Below are 20,867 nucleotides of genomic sequence, written 5' to 3'. Positions count from 1 at the left end.
TACCGTTAAAAATGTGCTTGCTCAAAATTGTGTTTTTTTTTTCTTTCTTCATTTCCGCATAATTGTCAATCAACAAGGTTATGGAAATTTACAAAAGTTGGATTGAGGGCAACTCGCACTCATTGTTCGATTAATTTGTTGTGTTTTTCTTTGCAAAAAAAGTTCGAAAAAACTAAGACGTTTATGCTATTTGGTTAATGATATGTTAGCCCTTCATTTCGAAGCACATACCGTTGGCTACTGGCGTCGAACGTAAGTCGCCTCCCATCTCGCCATCGTTTTTCAGGAAACAAACAAAACGACAATGTGTTGAGCCAATCACATTGATTTGTCAAACAGAGCAAGCCAAAGACTGACCAATTGTATGGATTGGTGAGAACATTGAACAAATATGGACAAAGGGTTTGGCTCCAAATCAGCAATGATGGAAACGATTTTTCAGTTAATAATAATAATAATAATAATAATGATGATGAGTTCCAGGAAACCATGATGAGGTCAGGAATAATCACACAAGGTGTAAAAAGCAGTATTCAGTCTTAATTTCTTTTTAATGTGAGTGATATTCGATGCATCAAACAAATGAAGCAACGTAAAAACAAACGTGTACAAAATAATTGTACAAAACAAAAAAACATGCTGTGGGGAACATTACAAAATGCACAAGTGAATTGTATTGTAGCCCCCCACATAAAGTGACCTTAGTGTGTCCGTGCAATAGCGTTTGCTTATCATTGTCAGCATACACAAACGAAATCCTTTCGACATAATTCTTGTTTATCAACCACCCTCGACTCCACAGTCTCTACTTTGCTGTTGCTCGGTCCCAGTTTTTTCTTACTTTTCTAGTGTCTTATCTCAGATTAAAAAAAAACAACAACAATGGAGAGTTGACTATCATAATCCAGTTTCTTCCTTGACTGCAGCTCCTCGTTTCCTATTTGCCCACAGTCTCCTCTTGGAATATCTGTCTAATTTTTCAAAGTATATACATGAGACCCTGTATTATGCAATGCCGTAGTGCGTAGTCTGACCGCCCAGTCTCCTTTCACATATTCTCTTCAGGAGACCCAGTATATACTCCACAGTCTCAGTGTTGCTGCAACGCTTCTATTTTCCTGCTGCCCACAGTCTCCTCTTGAATCAAATCTAACATTTTGAGAATGAAATACTGAATTTCCAGCATTTTTAAAGTCCGCAGTCTTCACCTTGCTGCGGTGCCTCGTTTTCTCACTGCCCATAGTCTCCTCTTGGATAAAGACGAGTAAATGCATTCGAGCATCCTTCCCTTTCGTTTGTCAATTTGTTTTGATCTGTCAGATGCGTTCACGTGCAGCTTGGTTTTCTCAGTATGCTTTTGTGGGAAAAACAAAAAGAATCAATAGTTGGTGGCATGCACTTGTGCAGTGCAAAAATCAGCCTTGAACTTCAAAATTTCTGATGTGATCGGGAATAATAATGAGCAGCAAAGTAAGGAATGATTTGTTGCATTAACATGGACGATCTCCTGTGCCCAAATGTTCCAATTTCACTTCATTGTTCTGAAAATGATAAATTTCTGTTTTTATCTATTGATGTCAGTGATGTATAGCGAAGGACGGGCAGAACATTTAAATGGCCGTGACGGTACATTGAACCTTTGTAATCCACCTCTTGCCATTCATATGACACATTAATAGCAAAGTGGCCCAAGACTAATAATAATAATGGCGTGTACATTTTATGACATTTTTCTATTGTAAAATTCGTACCTTGGCTCAAAAAATGTTGGGAAAAAAAAAAAAGTCACAGAATACACTGATAGCATTTCTACTGTACAGTGACTACATGTGATTACAGTACGTTACCTCTACTCGTGAATTTTTGGTCACATTCATTGCACTATTTGACATTACAGTAATCGCCCAAATATTGGCGGGTCGCTATTCACAGATTCATATTTTGTTTGTTGGGGGTTTGTTATTGGAAGGTACACGTGCACGTCCGGTGCATTTGTTTCTAAAGGCAATTTAAATATGCAATTTGAAACATTGATTTTTTTATTTTTACTTTTTTTTAAAAAAAATTTTTTTTTTTTTAAGGCCGATTCCAATATCTGGCAGAATAAAATCTGGTAACAGATTTATCAGCTGATTATTATTTTTTTTAATGATAGAAAGTATTTCTTTTGGTCCCATAATGCTTACATTAATAAACTATGAATTACAGGCAGACTATTTGACTGTGTAATAACTTTATCCTAAAAATTAGAAGGAAAAAAAAAGCTTTTTTTTCCCCCCTGCGGAATAATTGGATGTCATGTTTAATCTTTGTGTTATGTAAAAAATATGCTTGAGTGTCGTCTTTATCATACATTGTAATGTGTATTAAAAAAAATAATAATAAATCAAATTGGCTATTAAAAAAAATAAAAGAATTAAAAGGTAAAAGCAGGCCAAATAAATAAAATTGGCTTTTTAAAAATCTTTATATTTGTGTTAACCCTTTAAAAGCCACTGTATCCGTTTGACACCCTAACTTTAGAATGTTTTTACATTTTGGACATTTGTTTGGAAATGAACTTCAGCTCATCAACTAATTTGAAATATTTTTTCAAATTGATGTTTTTTGTGTGTGTGTGTGTCCCTAATAACCAGAAAATGCAAGGCATTTTTTTCCCCAATGATAATGTGTAAAGAAGAATTGGAACCTTTTTTTTTTTTTTTTAGGTGAAAGCAATAGAAGCATTATTTTGTCACCATCTTGTTGCCAAGCTACCAAATTGTATGTGAGTTGAATAAGTTCATTTTGGACTTTAGTGTTTTTCTGCCTCTTTGTGGCATCTTGGTGCCATGCAACTATTGTAAGTGAGTTGAGGAGCTTCATTTTTGACAAAGTAGTGCTTTGTTGCCATCTTGTGGCATTTATATGAAACTGTAAACCTTCTCAATGGGGCTTCAATTAGTCGTTTAGTTTTTTTGAGATTGGTGGCAGGGCTGTGTTCCTATCCGCCGCCAATAGTGGGCGATTACTGTAAATTGGGACTTGTACTGTAAATGTTCATCTAAAAATGGTCAAACGGCGTACAAGTATAAACACTAAAGTCTCGATCTCAACCGGAGAGTGAGATTTCATAGTCACTGGCGGACAGCAGGGCTTGCCGTCCGACTTTGTGGACGTTCTTGGCGTTGGTGATGCGCGCCGACACGTCGGCGGGCTTCTCGAAGTAAAGCACCAGCGGCTGCTCCGTCAGCACCGACGCCAGGAACTGCTCGAAGGTGATGGCCCAGTCCTCGTCCACGCCAGCCTCGCCGCCGCCGCCGCCGTTCTTCTTCGTCTTGTCCTTGTCGCCCTCGTCGCTCCTGACCAGCACGGTGTCGTCGGCGATGTCCTCGCAGCGCAGCTTGTTGTTGTCGTCGGGCTCGTGCGAGCCGGCGCTCAGCACCGAGTACGACGACATGGACGTGTCGTCCTTGGCCTCGTCGTCCGAGGTCAGCATGGCCGATTTGGGGGACGCGTCCTCCAGCTTGATGTCCTGCATGGCTGCGCAACGCTCCTCCTCGTCATCCTTCCAAAGAAAAATAACAATTAAAAATGGAGACGGAAATACAGCGGACACGTTCCCAAAGTTATTTTTTGTGTTGCAAGCACACTTTTGCTGCAGTACTCCCTTTCTGCCTCTTGGATTAAATTGGTAACGTTTTGAAAATTCAACATACAAGACCTGGTTTTTATACTCCACAGTCTCCACTTTGCTGCAGCATCCCATTTTTTTCTTCACTGCCCCCAGTCTCCTCTTTGATAACATTTCTAGCATTACATTCAGGAAACGCAGTATCTGCTACCAATTTTCACATTACCCGCAGTCTCTTCTTGGACAAAATTAGTTAACAGTTTAAGAATACAGGAGACAGCGTTACATTCCATGATCTCCGCTTTGATGCAGTGCTTTGTTGCTGCTTAGTCTCCTTCCAGATAAAATTAGTAAAATAAAAAAAAATAAAAAAGACGCAATATTATAGTCCACAGTCTCACATTTTCTTACTGCCTGTAGTCTCTTTTTGTGTAAAATGAGCAACATTTTAAGAATACAGGAGTCCACTACTGCACTCCAAAATCTTCACTTTGCTGACTTTCTTACTGCCCACAGTGTCCTCTTGTATAAAATTAGTAAAACTTTCTGAATTCAATACAAAAGATTCCGTATTATACTCCACAGTCTCCACTTTGCTGCAGCTCCCCATTTTCTTGCTGCCCATAGTCTCTTCTTGGATGAAATTCAGAACATTTTGAGACTACAGGAGACACAAAATTACTCTCCATAATCTCCATTTTGCTGCAGCACATCCTTGGTGCCCGTAGTCTCCACTTGGATAAAATTTTGATTATTTATTTATTTTTATTCAATACAGTCTTATGCACATTATATTTGATTATTTTTACTAGTAATTATTAATTGCATAATTATTTCTTGTTAATTTATATTTGTGTAGTTTGTTTAATGTTCCATCCTACGTACAGCACTTTGTTACAGCAGCTGTTGTTAAAGTGCTCTAAAACAAAGTTGATCTGAACATCCAATTTTCTCACTACGCTATTATTATTATTGTCTCGCTCAAGTCAGGATGGTGAGCCGTTTTGCGTACCTCGGAGGAGTGATCCCCGAGTTGGTGGTCTCGGCGAGTGGCGGAGAAGAGTTTGCCCACTTCTCCCATCTCCAGCAGCAGGCTGGTGACGGTGGCGGTGGCGTGGTAGAGCTGCTGCTCGGCGGGGTCCTCGCTGAACATGCTGTACAGCGTCTTGCACAGCTCGATGAACTGTGTCTGCACCGCAACACAGGAAAATATTTCCCCAATAAAAGACAGTTCAAGTACCTTGATACAAGGATGTTACATCTTAAAGTGGAACGGTTCAATTTGATGCTTTTACGGCTTTGAAATCAAAACCGATTTTCCGATACAAATCAGTTACTCCAAGCAAACCGCGTCACAAAACGCATGCTGTTCATCACCTTCCAAAATCAATTTGATTACCTGATTGAGCTTGGGGAGATCTTTGGTGCGCTCCGTTTTGGCCTTGCTGTCCTGGTTCCACAGCTTCAGGTAGTGGCGATAGTCGGGAGCGTTCAGCTTCTTGACTGCAAACACGTTTGCACAAACATCCGCTGCCGTGACATTGCGTCCATTCGCGCCCGGGCAGCAAACAATTACGTAACGCTTAACAATTGTCATATGAACGCCGTTAAATAGGCCAACGTGCTCCAAAAGGGTTTTCTGCTAACTGGTTGTCAAATGTGGAATGTAGCGTGACATCCAGATACAAAAGAGAATGTTGAGATATTGTGTTTTGGCATTTGAAGGAGAATTAAAGCTTGTGTTCAAATATCTGTTTCTTAAAATATTAACATCCCAGCTATCTATGCTAAATGTTACCCTGTGAATGGTGTTTTCTATTATATGCTAGCAGGTAAAAGGTCCATTTTTAAGGCAAAGTTGTTAAGTAGTTTTAAATACTTATGGTACTACTTAAATAAATACAATTTACACTTTACCCTGTTTTTTTTTACTATTTTTATTTTTTTTTGCTCTTTTACATACTGTACTCTTGGCCATGATTGATTGAGGCTTCCGTGTTGTTTGTGTGGCGCTCACCTTTTTCCGTTTTAAACGTAACCCTGACAAAGCCGTCGTCCTTCTCGCTTCGGTTCTTCGCATCCTGGCCTGAGGAGAAAAGGACACCAAGTGTTGGAACTATTTGCTTTCCATCTCCTTAAATACCTGGTTGATCGATTTATTACGAACATGTTTTCATCATTTATTTAATTGAATTTGTTAATCATCATTATATTAATATAACTTCATATATAAAAGAACTCAAATGGGACCGATTATTTCGACTCCTGACTTGCAGTTTGTGCTGAAGTGTTGATGTTACCCATGGATGTTTCCGGGGTGATGTCTTCAAAGAAGTACTGCGTGGCCTCGAAGGCCGAGTCGGGCTCTTCCTGTTCGCTGGTCACCTCTTAGACACAAGTTCGTGGATCGTCATTGCGTGCACGCAAGTCACTTCCCAATTGCTTTGGACTTTTTGGCACTCACCGGGTAAAACGTGCATCTTGTAGAGGAGCTTCAGTTTCTCCGTCAGGTCCCCATGACACAGAACGCCTGCAATGCACCAATAAAATGTGAAAATATTTTTGGGTCCTCTCCACCAATTTTTGGAAAATGGAAAATAATGTTTCACAGCATTTTTTTGCAGGACTTAAAAACTACAGTAGACCCCCAAATACTCGCAGCTCAGCACCCGTGAATTTACTTAATCACTATTATTATTATTTTTTTAATATTAATACAAAAAAAAAAAAAACATTTTTGCACAACCACAATTGTCTGTAAATGTATATTGGAGGTTTATCAGCGTTTTTGTACATTTCTAGGATTTTACACATCTAAATTAAAATAATTATTTCCCCCTAATCCCTCATATCGCCTGCAGATAGCAAGGAAACAATACAATTTTAAATTGTAATATCATTATTAAGCACCAGATGGCAGACATAGCTTAGTTGTGCTTGCACCAGGTCAACACAAGTAGCCTAAATAGACATAATCATTTTTTTCAGATTTGGAATGATGTGCAGGACAAACATATTGTAGTACCTCAATAATATTACAATTTTGAGTAAGTTGATATAAAAAAAACAAAAAAACAACAACAAAAAAACAGTATGTGGGTATTTTGTTGTTTGCTTCAAACCCTTCATCATTGTTGAATACTAGATCTTTTATACATGCATTGACAAATGTATAATAAAAAATGAAATACTGTATATTAAGAGCATGTATTTTGCACATATGCACGTGTACTCTCCAAATTTAAAATGGCATTTATGTCATGTAGCTGCCGCCATCATTGAAGTTTCCCATTCCTGCCTTACAGTAAAAAATAAATGTAACTTATTCACTGCCTTTGACAAGTATACTTGTCAATTGTATTTTTTAGAGCGGTGCTAAATGGGGGCGAATCTGAGCATGCTCCACTGTAAATATCAAACTTGGAAACAACTTTACTGATGCCCAACCACGGGTAGATGACATCATTGCCCCATTTTATACAAAATAAACACAGTTTCAGAGTCCATGGGAGAAATGGCTGTATTTTGGCAAACCTACATTTTTCAACTGTCAATTATAAAAGAACGGGACGGGGCAAAAAGTAGGGAGTCTATTCTGTTACTTGGTAGATTCGGTTTATATATAATTATTGAATGTAATATCACGTGAGTATTAACAATTTTAAAATTGTCTAAAATGACTGGCAGTGAATGAGTTAACAGTGGAATGGTACAGTCATGTGTGTGTGTACCTACCAAGGCCATTGATGAACTCTCGGAAGTTGATGAAGGTGTCGCCGTTGTGGTCGAGCAGGCGAAAGAAGCGCACGGCCAAGGGGTCGGAGTGGGCGCCGTTGGCCCAGGGGAAGAGGAGATTGAAGAGGCCCTTGAACTGCTCCGCGTCGATGCGGTACTGCTCCAGGTAGGGCAGGCTGGGGTCGTGCCGCTCCGTTGGGTTGCTGCTGCCGCCCCAGTAGCAGCTGGTCAGGTGCTCCGCCTGAAAGGATACACAAGGACTAATGCTTTTCATATGACAGAGACATTATGGATTTTTTTTCATGAGTTGAAACAGATCCCATGTTTTATTAACATGTTAGTGACATGCTTTTGTCAAAAAGGATAAACAAACGTGATTTGTTGTCATGTTGAAATTAGTTTATCCGTCTCTTGATGAACTAACTACTGATGACCTTAATAATGAACTCAAATGTTGATAGGTTGCCCTTTTACCCACCTTGAAGAGGACAAAGAGTTCCTCCAACTCGTCGATGCTGAATGCCGTCTCCGTTACAATAGTCCTGACCTAGAAATGTGCAAGCATTAAAGATTATGTTAGTTGTGAAGAAAGAGTACATTGTCCAGCGACTCCAGTGACCTTTTTGTCACGCGCCGATCTAAACTCACATGCACAAGAATGAGACCTTTGGCTGGAGAGTTTTTCTTACCACATTGCGTTTGGTTGTGTCTTCGATGGTCTGGATGACCCGCAGCCTCTGTTTGAAACGCATCTGCTCGATGACGTCCGCGCGGATGGAGCCAAACTTCTTCAAGCAGAACAAAGCGAGAAACATGGCTGCTTGTAAAATATATATATGTATATATATAAATATATATATAAAAAAAAGAGCACGGGTGGTGACCAGAAAAATCTGCAGGAATTTTAACATCATGCAAAGGTTAAGCCGTCCAGTCGCTGTCTGATGACAACCGTGTATGTCACATTAACGTTCTTTCCAGAACAACGGATGACTTATGCTCTTTCTTGTCACAAAGAGTAACAAAATAAAATAATGTTTTCTGCATTGCAAAGCATTGCACTGATATTGTACTTGGGAATTCTCATAGTTCCAAGACTAATGGCTAATTTAACAACTAATGACCCTGAGCTCAACAATCATCTGTACATAATTGGTCAGTTTCAGTTCAGGTCATTGATTGTAATCTGTTGGCGTAAAAGTATTATATAATATAGGTTGAATAAGATATTTCTAAACCTCAGGGAAGTTCCAAGCCTCAACTAAGAATTCCTCACTTAGCATAATTTATAGGCTAATTTAGCTGCCTGGATTTTTTTTTTCTGCTCAGGACATTACGCTCATTATACGGTAAGGTCATTTGGTAGCCGATTTACAAAACCGCACCGAGTCTTTCCCATCTTCGACATATGGGTTGATCACAAAGTATTTTAGACTTCACACCAAATACTGTATCTTATGTCACTTGTTCTCACAGTATGGTATGAGTACCACTAGCGGTACAGCAGCTCCCTCTAGTGGTACACAAAATAATCACTGCCTATACGGTTCCGTTGTGTTTCACTTTTTAGCAGGGCTGACCAATTAATCAGCCAGAAGATTATGGCCCTTTAATGTTTGGCCATTATTTTTTTTCTTGGATCCATCTACTTTCTATAGACAGTTGAACCCCCATCCATCATTGGGGGATATTCTCCAGACCTACATACAAAACTGTACAAGGGTCAGTCAGTTAACGGAATACCTTCACACAACAAGACCAGACAAACGCTTTCCGTGTTATGAAATACCTCGTAAGAGCTGCGGACCAGTTTGAAGATGTCCACCTCTGGATGCGGCTCTCCGTTGTCCGTCAACAAAGAATGCAGATGTTGGATGGGTGGCAAGGTGCTGTCCTTATTGGTCACGTTATCCAAGTATCTACAACCGGCAAATGTTAGATAACAAGAAGGTGGCACCTCGCTCGCCCCTCTTTGTCCCCTTCTCACCTGCCCAGCACCGTCATGGCCTCGCCGTCGTCCTTGCAGCCGAGCAGCTGGTGGATGTTGGCGTGCAGCACGGCCAGCGCCAGCTGGAAGATCACCTTGATGCCGTCGAAGAAAAAGCAGTCCACCACCACCACGGCGCTCTCAAACGGCATGACCGACAGGAAGAGCGTGAGGAACCAGGAGAGCGAGATGGTGGAGATGACGCCGAGGTCCTGCATGCAGTCGTACAGCTCAGGCACGTACTCGCGGGCCAGCTCCTCGAACACGCCTTGATCCACCAAAGCTCCTGAGAACATCACATGGACGAAAACAAGCTTTGTGGCATCATTTGGCTTCAGAATGGCTTGATAGACAGCAACAAAAGTATGATGTCATTTCAATGACCATTGTGGTTTGTTTTTTTCATTTATTGGTTATATTTTCTACAAGTTTGACCCTGCATACTAGTGTTAATTTGATCGCACTTTTAGATTTAGTCTCAATTTTAGTCCAGTTTCATTCATGCTTGTTAGTTTTTATCATAGTCAACCTTATGCCATTTTTGTCAACTTTTAGTCGACTAGCAAGCTAGCATTTTTGGTTTTTATTTTAGTCCAACAAAACACAATTTTATTTGTCTAGTTTTAGTCAGGGCAATTATTTTACCCCTGTATATTTTTTTTTGTCAGTAGATAATGTTGAACATTTTGAATGTAAAAGTATTTCACATAAAATTTTCTCTCATCTCTATGATAAAAAAACAACTTCACACACAATTACAGTGGCGACTATGACTCTATGCTACGAGCTAGTAAATTAGCCAGCATTATACAAGTGCTTTGGGAAAACAGGCAAAATGTACTACGTTTCCATCCTCACCTACAACCCTGGTGTTATAGTAGTCCGGCAACATCCTTTCACAAAGCGCCACCAGTAACCAGAAGGCCTCCTCCTCTTTAGCGTAGAGGAGCAACACCGACGTCACGATATTCATAGCCTGTGATGTCATCAAAATGTCAACACAAAAAGTTGCTGCACCTCATTTTCAAACCACTACGCGAATATTGAGCACGGTACCTGACAGTATCCGATGTTGGGGTTCCTGAAGGCGTAGGCGGTGAGGACCCGGCGGAGGGCGGCGATGCCGATCTCATTCTGGAAGGCGGGATGCTCCGGCAGGGAGCGGTGGAGGTCCCGCTCGATTTCCTCGGTGGCCAAGTTGTATTTGCCCATGGAGCGCTCCACCAGGTCTTCGTAATAGCCGGCACTGGTGGCCATCTCGTTGATGGCCCCTGACAAGACCAGAGATCGCAAGCGCACGAGAGAACAAAGGCAATCATTGATTAGCGTAAATGTACTGTCGTAAGTCGTTCCCTCTTGCGCTGTTTTATTTTTTGAGGGGACTTCAAAGCAAGGCACAATATGATTGGGTGCTTGCACAGCTGAGTAACCGGGAGGTAAAACGAACGAGACAGTTACTTTTTAAATTGATTAATGTGCATTGTCCTTTAAAAAAAAAAAGTCTCCTGACTATACGGAAATGAATACAGAAGACCCTTGTTCTCCTCGAGGGTTTTGTTGTTCGCGTTCTGACTGATGAGTTCAATGCTACGGGGATTTTGCAGAGTTGATCAGTACTCCAGGGAGTCAGTTTGTGGTTTGCAAAGGTCATGAAAATCGGCATTTTAAGGTTATGAACCGGTTTGCACAGAAGCTTAGGATACATTGTCACACGGCACGAAAAGCCAAGCTCAGTTCCCAATCGTACTTCTTGTTTAATGCAGTTACTTTAATTATGACTGCGACTATGTTAGCTGAGGTTTAGTGACAAATTTGGATTACGTCACCCTTGTGGCAATGAAACTCAGTTGTAAAAAGAGAACCCCCTATATTAACACTGATGGTACTGTGTTGCCTTGTATTCAAATTCACGGCTTTATCAGTGGAGTGAAATTGATTTCCATTCTATTCTTCTTCACTGTTGACCATGACATGCAAGAATGCATGTCCACTTATCAAAAGATCTGACATGTCCCACATCAAACATGACAAATATTATCTCACATTATTTTTTTTTATTATTTTTTGTGTGTGTAGGCGAGATAAATTGATTTGTTGGAGCTCACCAGAGAACAGTAGCCAGAGATCTCCTCTCATGCCTTCGGGGATGCCTTTGAGGACCAGTTCTTTGGTCTTCTCTGTGCGGTACATGCACACACCCTGGCCAAACTCGGTGAAGTGGTTCTTCCAGGCCTGCTCCTTCAGGAACTCCTTAGCCTGGGCACACGAGTGTAGGTCAGAGGCACCAAGACATCTTAATACAGTCTAACAATCAAAGTGGAATTTTTGTCTCACCAGTTTGGGATTGAACTCCTCAGGCGAGCGGCGTCGGTACATGGTCATGAGGGCCTGCGAGGCGGTGGGCACGCTGCTGTCGTTCAGGTTGAAGATGCGCTCGCCCTCCGAGCTCACGCTGTGCTGCGGGCTGCTGGACAGCAGCGAGCCGTAAACCTACAACGTGCAAGGGAAAAAAAAAAAGCATCTTCAGGATGCGGAACGCCGAGCAAGGACCATCAGGTGCCGAAAAATCAGCTTTCACCTCGTCGTCGGAGCTGTTGAGGCTGTTGGTGAGCTCCCGCTCCAGGCAGCTTTTGGAGGGTGTCTGCTGTAAAAAGTCGGAGATTCTCTGGACCAGGAAGTCTCGGTCCTTCAAGTTGGCAAACAAGAAAGTCATTCGGTTCTTGGTGCTGATGGAAACAGGACTGGGAAGCACGTTGGAGCTGTCGGCCTTCTCCACAATGGTTACCTGAAAGTTATTCTTTGTATTAGGGAATCTTGCATATGATACAATACACTCACAGAAATATTTCAAGCGTAGATTTATATATATATTTTTTTGTATATGACAAATTCTCATTTACTTTTTTTTTTTAACTTTAATTTTAACACAGACCTACCAAATAAACCTTATATGATACATATTCATTAGTCTAATAAAGCCCATTTATTGTAAATGCATAATCCTCAGGTTTATGTATTTAGTATTAATAAAGTATAATTACTCTAAATTAATAATGAGAGTATTTTTATAAAATACACAACATGTCATTTTATATTTTTATTTTTATATTTTCAAGAATTAACTGGCAACTTTATTCCCAGTTATTTCTTGTAAATTTGACAGTCAATTCGTTACAGTGCAGGACCGTGCAGGTGTACCTAATGAAGTGTCCTGCGTATTTATTCTGCCTGACTGACCTCGCGGAGCGGAATGATGAGGCTGCACTGCATCTCCTCCTTGCTGGTGAAGCAGATGTAGTTGGTGGACACAAACATCTGTCCCAGAATGTGCATTTTGCTGAAGGGGGTCCACAGGGTGCAGTCCGTGTGCCCGTCCAGTTTTTCATCCTTGGGCAGACGAAAGAGCGCCCTGTAGCGCTCACTCTTGGCTCTGGCATCCAAATCCCTGCAGAAAGAATGAAGACGTCACGCATCAAGTACAACAGGAAAAGAAAGCGTCCAAATGAGTCACCTCTTGAGGGCCGACACCTTCTTGGGCGACTTCTTCTTGAGCTTGGGCAGCGAGCGGTCCTCCTCGAAGCCCTTGTTGTCCAGCAGCTGGCGCATGGCGATGTTGGCCAGTTGCTCGGCCAGTTTGAAGGTCTCGTTGATGTTGAGGAAGACGGAGAAGACGTGCTCGTGGCTGCGCGTGCTCACTTTGATGCCGTCGGGCAGCAGCAGGGTGGCGCTCTTCTCCAGCTGCGTGATGTCGGCCCAGCGCACCACCAGCTTGACTGAAAGACACAAACGAGTGAACAAAAGGGTTACAAAATTACGGACATTTTCAAAGTTGGAAGCAGTCAATGGGAATAAACAAAATACTACAGTGACTTTCGCCAAGAGGGTTCATTGTTCAATGCTTTTTGGAGAAAACGGTGTCAAAGAGTATTCAGGACCCTTTTTCCTCATCTAGCACCAACCTTCTTTGCCCAGCAGGTAGGAATAGAAGCACAGGTGGTTGATGCTGAGGTATAGCCAGCCTTGCCGCGGCACTTTGCCCTTCCAGTAGCTGCACGAGTAGTAGTTGACCAGCTTTTCCTCGTCCGGCATTCCAAACAGCTTGCGGAATTTGGAGCTGGCCTCCTTAAACTTGTCCGTGTCGTCGTCCTCTTTCACGTCGTGGTTCTTGTTGTACTCGGCGATGATGCCCTGCAGCGCGACACACACACAGAGAGAGAGGGGATTGATTTTCAGGTCGAGCAAGATGGCTGCGTATTGTAAACAGCAGATTTACTTATGCCTGCCAGGCATTTCGAGCATGCTCTGTTTTACGTTACTAATGTAATATTTATGGTCTTTTGTTTGTCAGTGAAACGCTGATGTGGCTAAGGAACTCGACCCCGCCGCAACCACGTTACTTCTACTAGACACGCCTCATAATGGTCATGTAATGGAGCCACTCTCCAAGCTGTTGTTTAAGACAGGACAAGAGTGGTTCATTTGAGAAGGCACGGATTCACAAGCTGAGGTGATTAAGTTATTATAATTTGGAAAGTGACACATTTATTTGAGCAATATGGATATTTTGAAGCCGATGCTGATTTTGATAATTGGCAGAACACAATTCTGATAACTGATTAAACAAACAATTAAAAAATGTACATATAAACCTTATTTTAGGTGGTAATTGACAACTACTGTACAAACACTTTTATGTGAAGGGTCCCTATCAACGATACTGTCGTACACAAAGGACAAAAAAACAAACCAAACTTTTTTGGGGCTTCATGGGCACACTGTATGAGTACTAGTAATTGTAAACGCTTTTATTGTGTTCATTACTTGCCTGGACTTTTCCTTTGACAAAGGTGGTGATGTCATTTTCATTTTCAAAGATGGAGAGAGTCTGCAGCATGTTGTGCTCCAGCCACTCCCAGTGCTCCGTGATCTCTTTGCGCGATGTTCCTGAGGAGGAAACCGACATGTGAATGTTCCCGCTTCAACAGCAAACCACTTAGCAACCTCGACAAGCAGCGATATCTAAATTGTTTTGCTTTCTACACATACTACATCGATAAAAGGAATTCCCCACTCAACCGCTCTCTCTCTCAACACATCTGTACTGTCTGGGAGATTTTCCCTGGTGAACGAAGGCGCCATGTTTTCCTCAGGAAACAGAAATTAAGAACAGGGGCGAATATTTAAGTCAACAATATAAGATAATATCCGAAGAAAAATGTAATGATAGATTGCACAGACGCACTCAAAGAGTTAAAACTCTTATGGAAAGTCCTCCCAGTTAAGTGAAAGTTACTAAGAGGTGACTAGCTCCCTGGACGATATACAGTGATACACCTGCAAAACACAGGAAAAGTCAACCAAACTCCAAATTCTCTCATTCTTTATCTGGCTCTTGAACATCCATCAGAGCATGATGTCATGCGTGGCATTCAAATGCACACACGGGAAACGACGGGATAGGTGGCAGATGTATGAGCGGTTGGTTTGGGTGGGAGGTTGGGGGTCGGACTCGGATCCTTCCTTTCAAAGGCGGCTGTCACCCTAAATTGCTTGAGTTGACGTTTACGCACCGTGAGCAATGATCCAGTAGGATAGAGAGTCCGGTGTTTGGTACAGAATCCTGTAGGGAGCCATCCGGGCACTTGAATCCAGGACCACGTCCAAGGTCCCCACCAATAGACCTGCGACAACACACAAAACACAGTGCTTAGGCAAGGGAGCCAATGGGAAAAGACAAAAATCAACAGACAAAGTAGTAGATTGTCAATAAATGAAATGCTGAAGCGTTCTACAATTAGGTTTCAGCAACTGTGTGGCCTTTTTCAGTCAACAGGTTTGATCGCCTTCATCTTGAAGACTGCTTGGCGGGCATTCAGTCCCATTTTTGGCAGAATAAGGGTGTGCGTCACGTGAATTAAATCGATGGGCTCGAAAAAGGACATCCTTGAGGCAATTGGCTGACACAAGCAAGTTGATTTCTGGGCATTTATTGCTACGTGTTGAAGAAGTACAATGAAAACATACAGTACTCATTGATGGCAACAGTGCCAGCTGATTCTGGTAACCAGATATGTTGCATTAAAATGGTTGTTGCCAGTATTGTATGTATCTGGCCAGTTGGCATGACTCCACAAAATAAATGACATAACATGTACAAAGGATTATGATTGGATAAGCAATTCAAGTGTTTCCCAATTTCGTGTTAGACTATAATGAAGCATAGGATTACTGCAGCCCACACATGTAACAATGCTCTTATTAAACCAGGTAGTCGTTTTTTCTCCCAGCAAGGGTGTATCACTATAAGTTTTAATAAGATCCTTTACACTTTTTTCAGAATTGCATGGCAGACCGTAAGAAATGCTCCTGCACACAAGTTATATGTTCTCCACTACTACTTTCCGATTCTATTTCTAATCCTTCCGTGCGACTCTAATGCGTCACAATCTCTTCATTGTGGAGATATTCATCAGTCATTTGACTTTTTGTCTCGCTTCTTCAGTTTCCCTCTACATCCTTTGCCAGAAAGCGCCAGAACAAAAGCCAAATTAGATGGGCACTTCCTGTCATATGCTCCGTAAATTGAAGCGGGTTTTCGACTTATTGACTGCCTGGGGGCATCGTTAGAAATGAGTCTGCTAAGGTTCTGTTGTAAAAGGAGAGGTAAAAAGATAATCCAGTGTGACTTTTTGATATCGCCACTACAGTTAGCAGAGCAATCAGTATTGCCACAAAGCTGAAAGGAATGAAAACCAACAAAGAGAACATTCAAAAAATATAGATTAAATCAGGAATGCTATGCGTCCATCCATTTCTTATGCCAATTATCCTTCTCAGGGTCGTGGGGAGCTGGAGCCTATTCCAGACGTCTCAGAGCAAAATGTAAACTACAATCTGTTCAACATACTTCCGTATATTCTGAAAAGACAAACAGTCGAATTAGCAGACTATTTTTTAATGACAGTCCCTACGCTTAAAGATGTTGAACCCATTTCTTAATGTTGGACATTTACATTTCTGGTGAGGCTTGTCACCATACATGTAAATTCTGAGGGGAAAAAAAAGCCCATCATAACAGGGTAAAAGTTGCACACAAACAAACCAATCTGTGTGATAACAGCCCCTCTTTGGTGATGTAACATGAAAATGTCCCGACTTATTATGCCCAAAAGGCTTCAATATCCCCAAAAGCCTTATTCATTCCACGAGCTCAAACATCTTTGAAACCATGTGATAAGTTGTGTTTTCTTGTACTTATAATTAGTGCTTTGTTTTAGGAAGAGCAAAACAAATTAACTTACCTTGAAGCATTTATTTCATTTATTTATTTTTAACTCTGCATGTTCCATTTTTCACACATCATTACCATCAAAGTCAATTATAAAGTCGCTGTAAAGATGCACGACTGGACCTGGATTCAATTTTATTTAAGTTCCTATCCTATGAAAAACAAACATCTTTCACGTAACATTTGGAGTTGCGTGCTTGTTATTGGACAATGTCTTAAAAAATAAAAAATAAAAAAAAGCTTAGACTTACTTACATCAACCCAGAATAACTGCTCGCATTGTGAAATAAATAAGACTGGACCAAAGTATTGTGTATATTGCCAGCTTGTAATAGATGTGTTTATGCTCTATTTCAGAGTTTGAGCTTTATTTGGAGTCCGTTAAGCTAAAAATAAATCCAACTCACTCGAGAAGCACAATTTGTAAGACGCAGTGTTCCAAGATGCTACTTAGAATAAATAGAGAGCAGTGGACACCAAATGGCAGATTCCAGTGATTTTTTTGTGTCGATGGCAGCTTGCCAGGTTGCGTAAGACTTGTGTTTATGGCCCAATTGCAGTTTTATTAGTGTTTATTACGAGTCCGTTAAGCTTCTGGCATAAGAGGCACAATTTGCAGGCTGAAAAGACACAATGTTCCAATATGGAAGTTGCTTATTCAAGTATAAAGCATATTGTATAGGGCAGTGTCTGAGGACTGTTGTAAAACTTGGCATAGGGTTGCTCTAGAAAACTGTTATGTTGATCAAACAGGCACAAAAAGGGCAGCTTGAGTCCTATAGTAAGAGAGAGCAGTTGAAGAGTCGACGGCATATAATCCAATAAACATTCTTTAAGATGGGTCCATAAAATGTGGCATCCTGCTAGTGCTGACAACTGTGTGCATAAAAGAAGAGCACGTCGTTCATGCCAGCGTTATTGCACTGCCAACTGGCACACAGTGCAAGCCAGCAAGCTCAGCATTTTACATAAGGATGACATCATCCCCCAGCAGCACTGCCAAGCACGCCGCAGCGAGAGACTCGGGAGGATTTATTCGAAACACTTTAAGGCTAGAAATGCACAATTGCTGTTTTCAGGTCAAACAAAATGACGTTTCATGACACAGCAACACACTGTGGTAAGCAAAATGCACAACTTAGTTGTGATAGTACATTAATATGTCTAAATCTGGACATAGGCGTAACAATTCCATCTCACTCTGTACAAAGTAATGGTCAGCAACAGAATAAAGGTTAATGAGTGAATAACTATACAACCTGACTGTTCATTCAGTACATTCAGACCAATCCAGTTCCTGTTGGTGTCCAGAGTGTTTCAAACCATCAACACAAATCAAGAGGAAGAAAAACTCACTAACGAGAAAGCACAAAGCAACAGGGTTCACTTATCTGAGCAAAAGAGATAGACATGCTGGAACTTCATCTATTTGGCAGCAGCCAATCGTTCCTGCTTGACCACACTTAAATTGGGTCTGATTCAAAGTCAGGATTGGAAAGATCGCCTAAAACGTTTTTACATTATGACCTGGTATGAGTGGGAAGTTATTGAAAAGTTTCACATACAAATGCCAATGTCAAAATAATGGCCGCCAGGCTGAAGGCCAGTAAAGTATGTGATGTCACATAGGGAAACACTACTCGTGGTACCATTACCATCTACTGACAGAAACTGAAGTTCCACTTCACTTTAGTTTTTCCTGACTTTGTTCACAAACTGCATATTATGCGTCAAGTATAAAGAAGCTTTTGCAACGTTGGCTTGTCTGTTGTTTTGAGTCCCACTCTGGTAAGAAAGCAATCCCAGTCATTCAAAGGTCCACATGTGTAAGAGAGGTAATGGTGTCAAAAAAAACCCCCAAAAAACGATGCTTTTTATTGACTTTCTCAATGCTATCTAATCTGGAGTGTGTTGTCACATTGATTCTCAAAGTCGTTTGAATTGGGGGCAAGAGTCAGGACAACAATGGCACAAGCAAATTTGGATTGTAAAAAAAAAAGCTTTGTTGAAATAAGCTAATTTGCAAGGGAAAAGAGACGTCAGGAAGTGAAACCTAAAGCCGCATCACCTGCCCCCGCAACCTTCCTTGTTTGTGATGCTCAAGCTCAATAAGGGAAGAGGGAGGGCGAGAAAAAGAAGAAGCTGAATGATTCAGCATGAAGCACATACATATAGTGGATTCACTGTTTTTTTGTTTTTTCGACCACACAAGCGTCTGCATTGTCAGGACATTTTAGTTTGTAAACAGGCCGAAACACGTCTGCTATTCTTGCTTTTAGGCATTTTTGGTTTCTCCTGGAATCTTCTCCTGATGAAAATCAACGTTGCACAACACTTCAACTAAAAACGTTTACTTTTACAATGGGGATTCAGTGACGTTTAAAGTCCACCTGCAAAAGCTGACGGGTCATGTGACTGTCACGCTGTTCCTATGTGATGCTAAGATACACAAATAAACATCTAATGGAAACAGCTGTAAAAAAAATACAAATAAAAATATTCATTTCCCTTTTTTTAAAAGCCCTTCCTGATCCGTTTTCAAGCCTTGCAGCTGTGACGAATCGCACATTTACACAAATTTTTGCACAGTCAAAACGATTATTTAACTTCATCGCATTTATGAAGAGACATATCTTATCTTAGGCGTCTTATGCGAGAAGCAAACAAAGTCCTTTGTGGTATTAACAAAGGATGAAATATAAGAAACCATAGGTGGTTTACTGTAGAATACTGTACCATGTTTGGAATACACTTTTGTCCCGATTTTGCCCCATCAAAGACGTCAAATGTCCGACTGTCTTATGAGATTGTCCTTATATCTGAGGTGTGTTATGAGTGGGGATTTGCCAACAATAGGCTCCAAAATGAGCCTCATGAGCAGAACATACAGCGCCGCAAAAAAAACAATACTCATGGATCCATGACTTAAATTCCTCCAAGTGATGCATAATTATTAGGGGGTGTGCATCTCACCAGTAAAAGACAATTCAATTCACATATCTCGATAAATGGGGTGGCTCCAATTCAAGGACGGGTTATTTTAAAGTGGAACGATTCGATTCGGTTCAATTCAGTGGGATTATTACGATATGGTATATAGCTCAGTTGGAGTTAATTACGATTAAGTTTCTTGCCCTCATTGTACATAGCCTACATATGAATTAACTTGTCAGTTGTCAGTACTGTAAATGTGGCATATACCTCTCAATTAAAAAACAATTTGACACGTCTTCCTATATTTTAAAGTGGAAATGATTAAATTGATACTTACATCTTTTAAATGTTTTTTTTGTTACACCCTGCTACTGATTATGCTTCCATTGTAATAGATAAGGGGTGTGAAAACTAGGTGCTAAAAGAACAAAAGGTGGGCAAAAGGGGGGGGTCGGTAGTGGCCCCCTGATTCCACCCTGTCCTCTTCAAAGTCCAGTCTGCACTTGGATACGTTCATAGGACTAATTATAGGACTATATGACTCCATTGTAACTGTTTACACATTTTTCCAGGGCACAAAAAACAACACTGGCTTTAAACCAAAGCATCAACTAAGCTAGTACACGTTTACGAGTACAACTGTGAACTAGTAAATGTGAATAATAATAATAAAGTCTCTTACCAGCCAGTCCTCCGCCTTCCCCACCATGGCCCTTACGCTTCTGGAGGATGAAATAAGGATTGGCCCGCTCCGTGATCCACAGGGCGCCCGCCAGTAACACCTCTTCGGGACTCACCCACATGATGTTGATTGCAGTCGTTTTTTTAAGGCCACATGGACCACTATTACTATAATCTCTGAAAAAAATGAAAAATAAATAAATAAAAGGTAAGGGGGCTTGCTGTTAGCCAACTTCCTAGCTTAATTAAAAAATAACAAACCTGCTGCCTGTTGGTCCCAGTCAACAAAACAACGAACAGGGCGTTCGTTGTCTTCTCGGTAGCATCGATGAAAAAGAAGAAGGCTAAAATACGATGATTATTTCTTGGAGGGTCGCAGCCATTTTCTAACGCTTTTGTTGTGCTCCGGCTCCGTGGCAGGTGCGCGGAACCACGACGACGCTCGTTACACGGCACAGCCAAGAGATTCGGTCTTCATCCCGCCACAACTCCAAGAAAAAAAGAAAATACATAAAATACGCTTCTGTTTTGTTACAGCAGCGAAGTCGAAGTGCGAGAGTCAAGCCGAATGATAATGACGCTGTCCGGCGGACACCATCCTTCGTCTCCCCTCCCGCTTCCTCCTCCTT

The 20,867-nt window shown here is 41.2% G+C and overlaps 1 protein-coding gene across 1 annotated transcript; it reads right to left on the bottom strand.

The window, feature by feature from the left end:
* Window positions 1–532: 532 nt before the first annotated feature.
* On the bottom strand, window positions 533–20,863 carry tbc1d9 (TBC1 domain family, member 9 (with GRAM domain)). The gene is made up of 23 exons (XM_077525599.1): window positions 20,500–20,863; window positions 20,240–20,415; window positions 14,906–15,016; window positions 14,161–14,279; window positions 13,295–13,523; window positions 12,847–13,108; window positions 12,573–12,780; window positions 11,914–12,120; window positions 11,670–11,825; window positions 11,441–11,591; window positions 10,392–10,606; window positions 10,194–10,311; window positions 9,336–9,621; window positions 9,138–9,267; window positions 8,038–8,136; window positions 7,827–7,895; window positions 7,349–7,589; window positions 6,078–6,143; window positions 5,914–6,000; window positions 5,631–5,699; window positions 5,013–5,116; window positions 4,626–4,802; window positions 533–3,547 (listed from the first exon to the last, which is right to left on the bottom strand). Exons 2-23 carry the CDS (start codon window positions 20,358–20,360, stop codon window positions 3,092–3,094), a joined length of 3,681 nt encoding a protein of 1,226 aa, XP_077381725.1. The 5' UTR covers window positions 20,361–20,415; window positions 20,500–20,863; the 3' UTR covers window positions 533–3,091.
* Window positions 20,864–20,867: the final 4 nt, after the last annotated feature.

The sequence above is a fragment of the Festucalex cinctus genome, chromosome 6 (genome assembly GCF_051991245.1).
Source record: "Festucalex cinctus isolate MCC-2025b chromosome 6, RoL_Fcin_1.0, whole genome shotgun sequence".
Classification (NCBI taxonomy): Eukaryota; Metazoa; Chordata; class Actinopteri; order Syngnathiformes; family Syngnathidae; genus Festucalex; species Festucalex cinctus.
The sequence above is the reverse complement of the archived record's forward strand: the minus strand, read 5'-3'. Positions and strand labels throughout refer to the sequence as shown.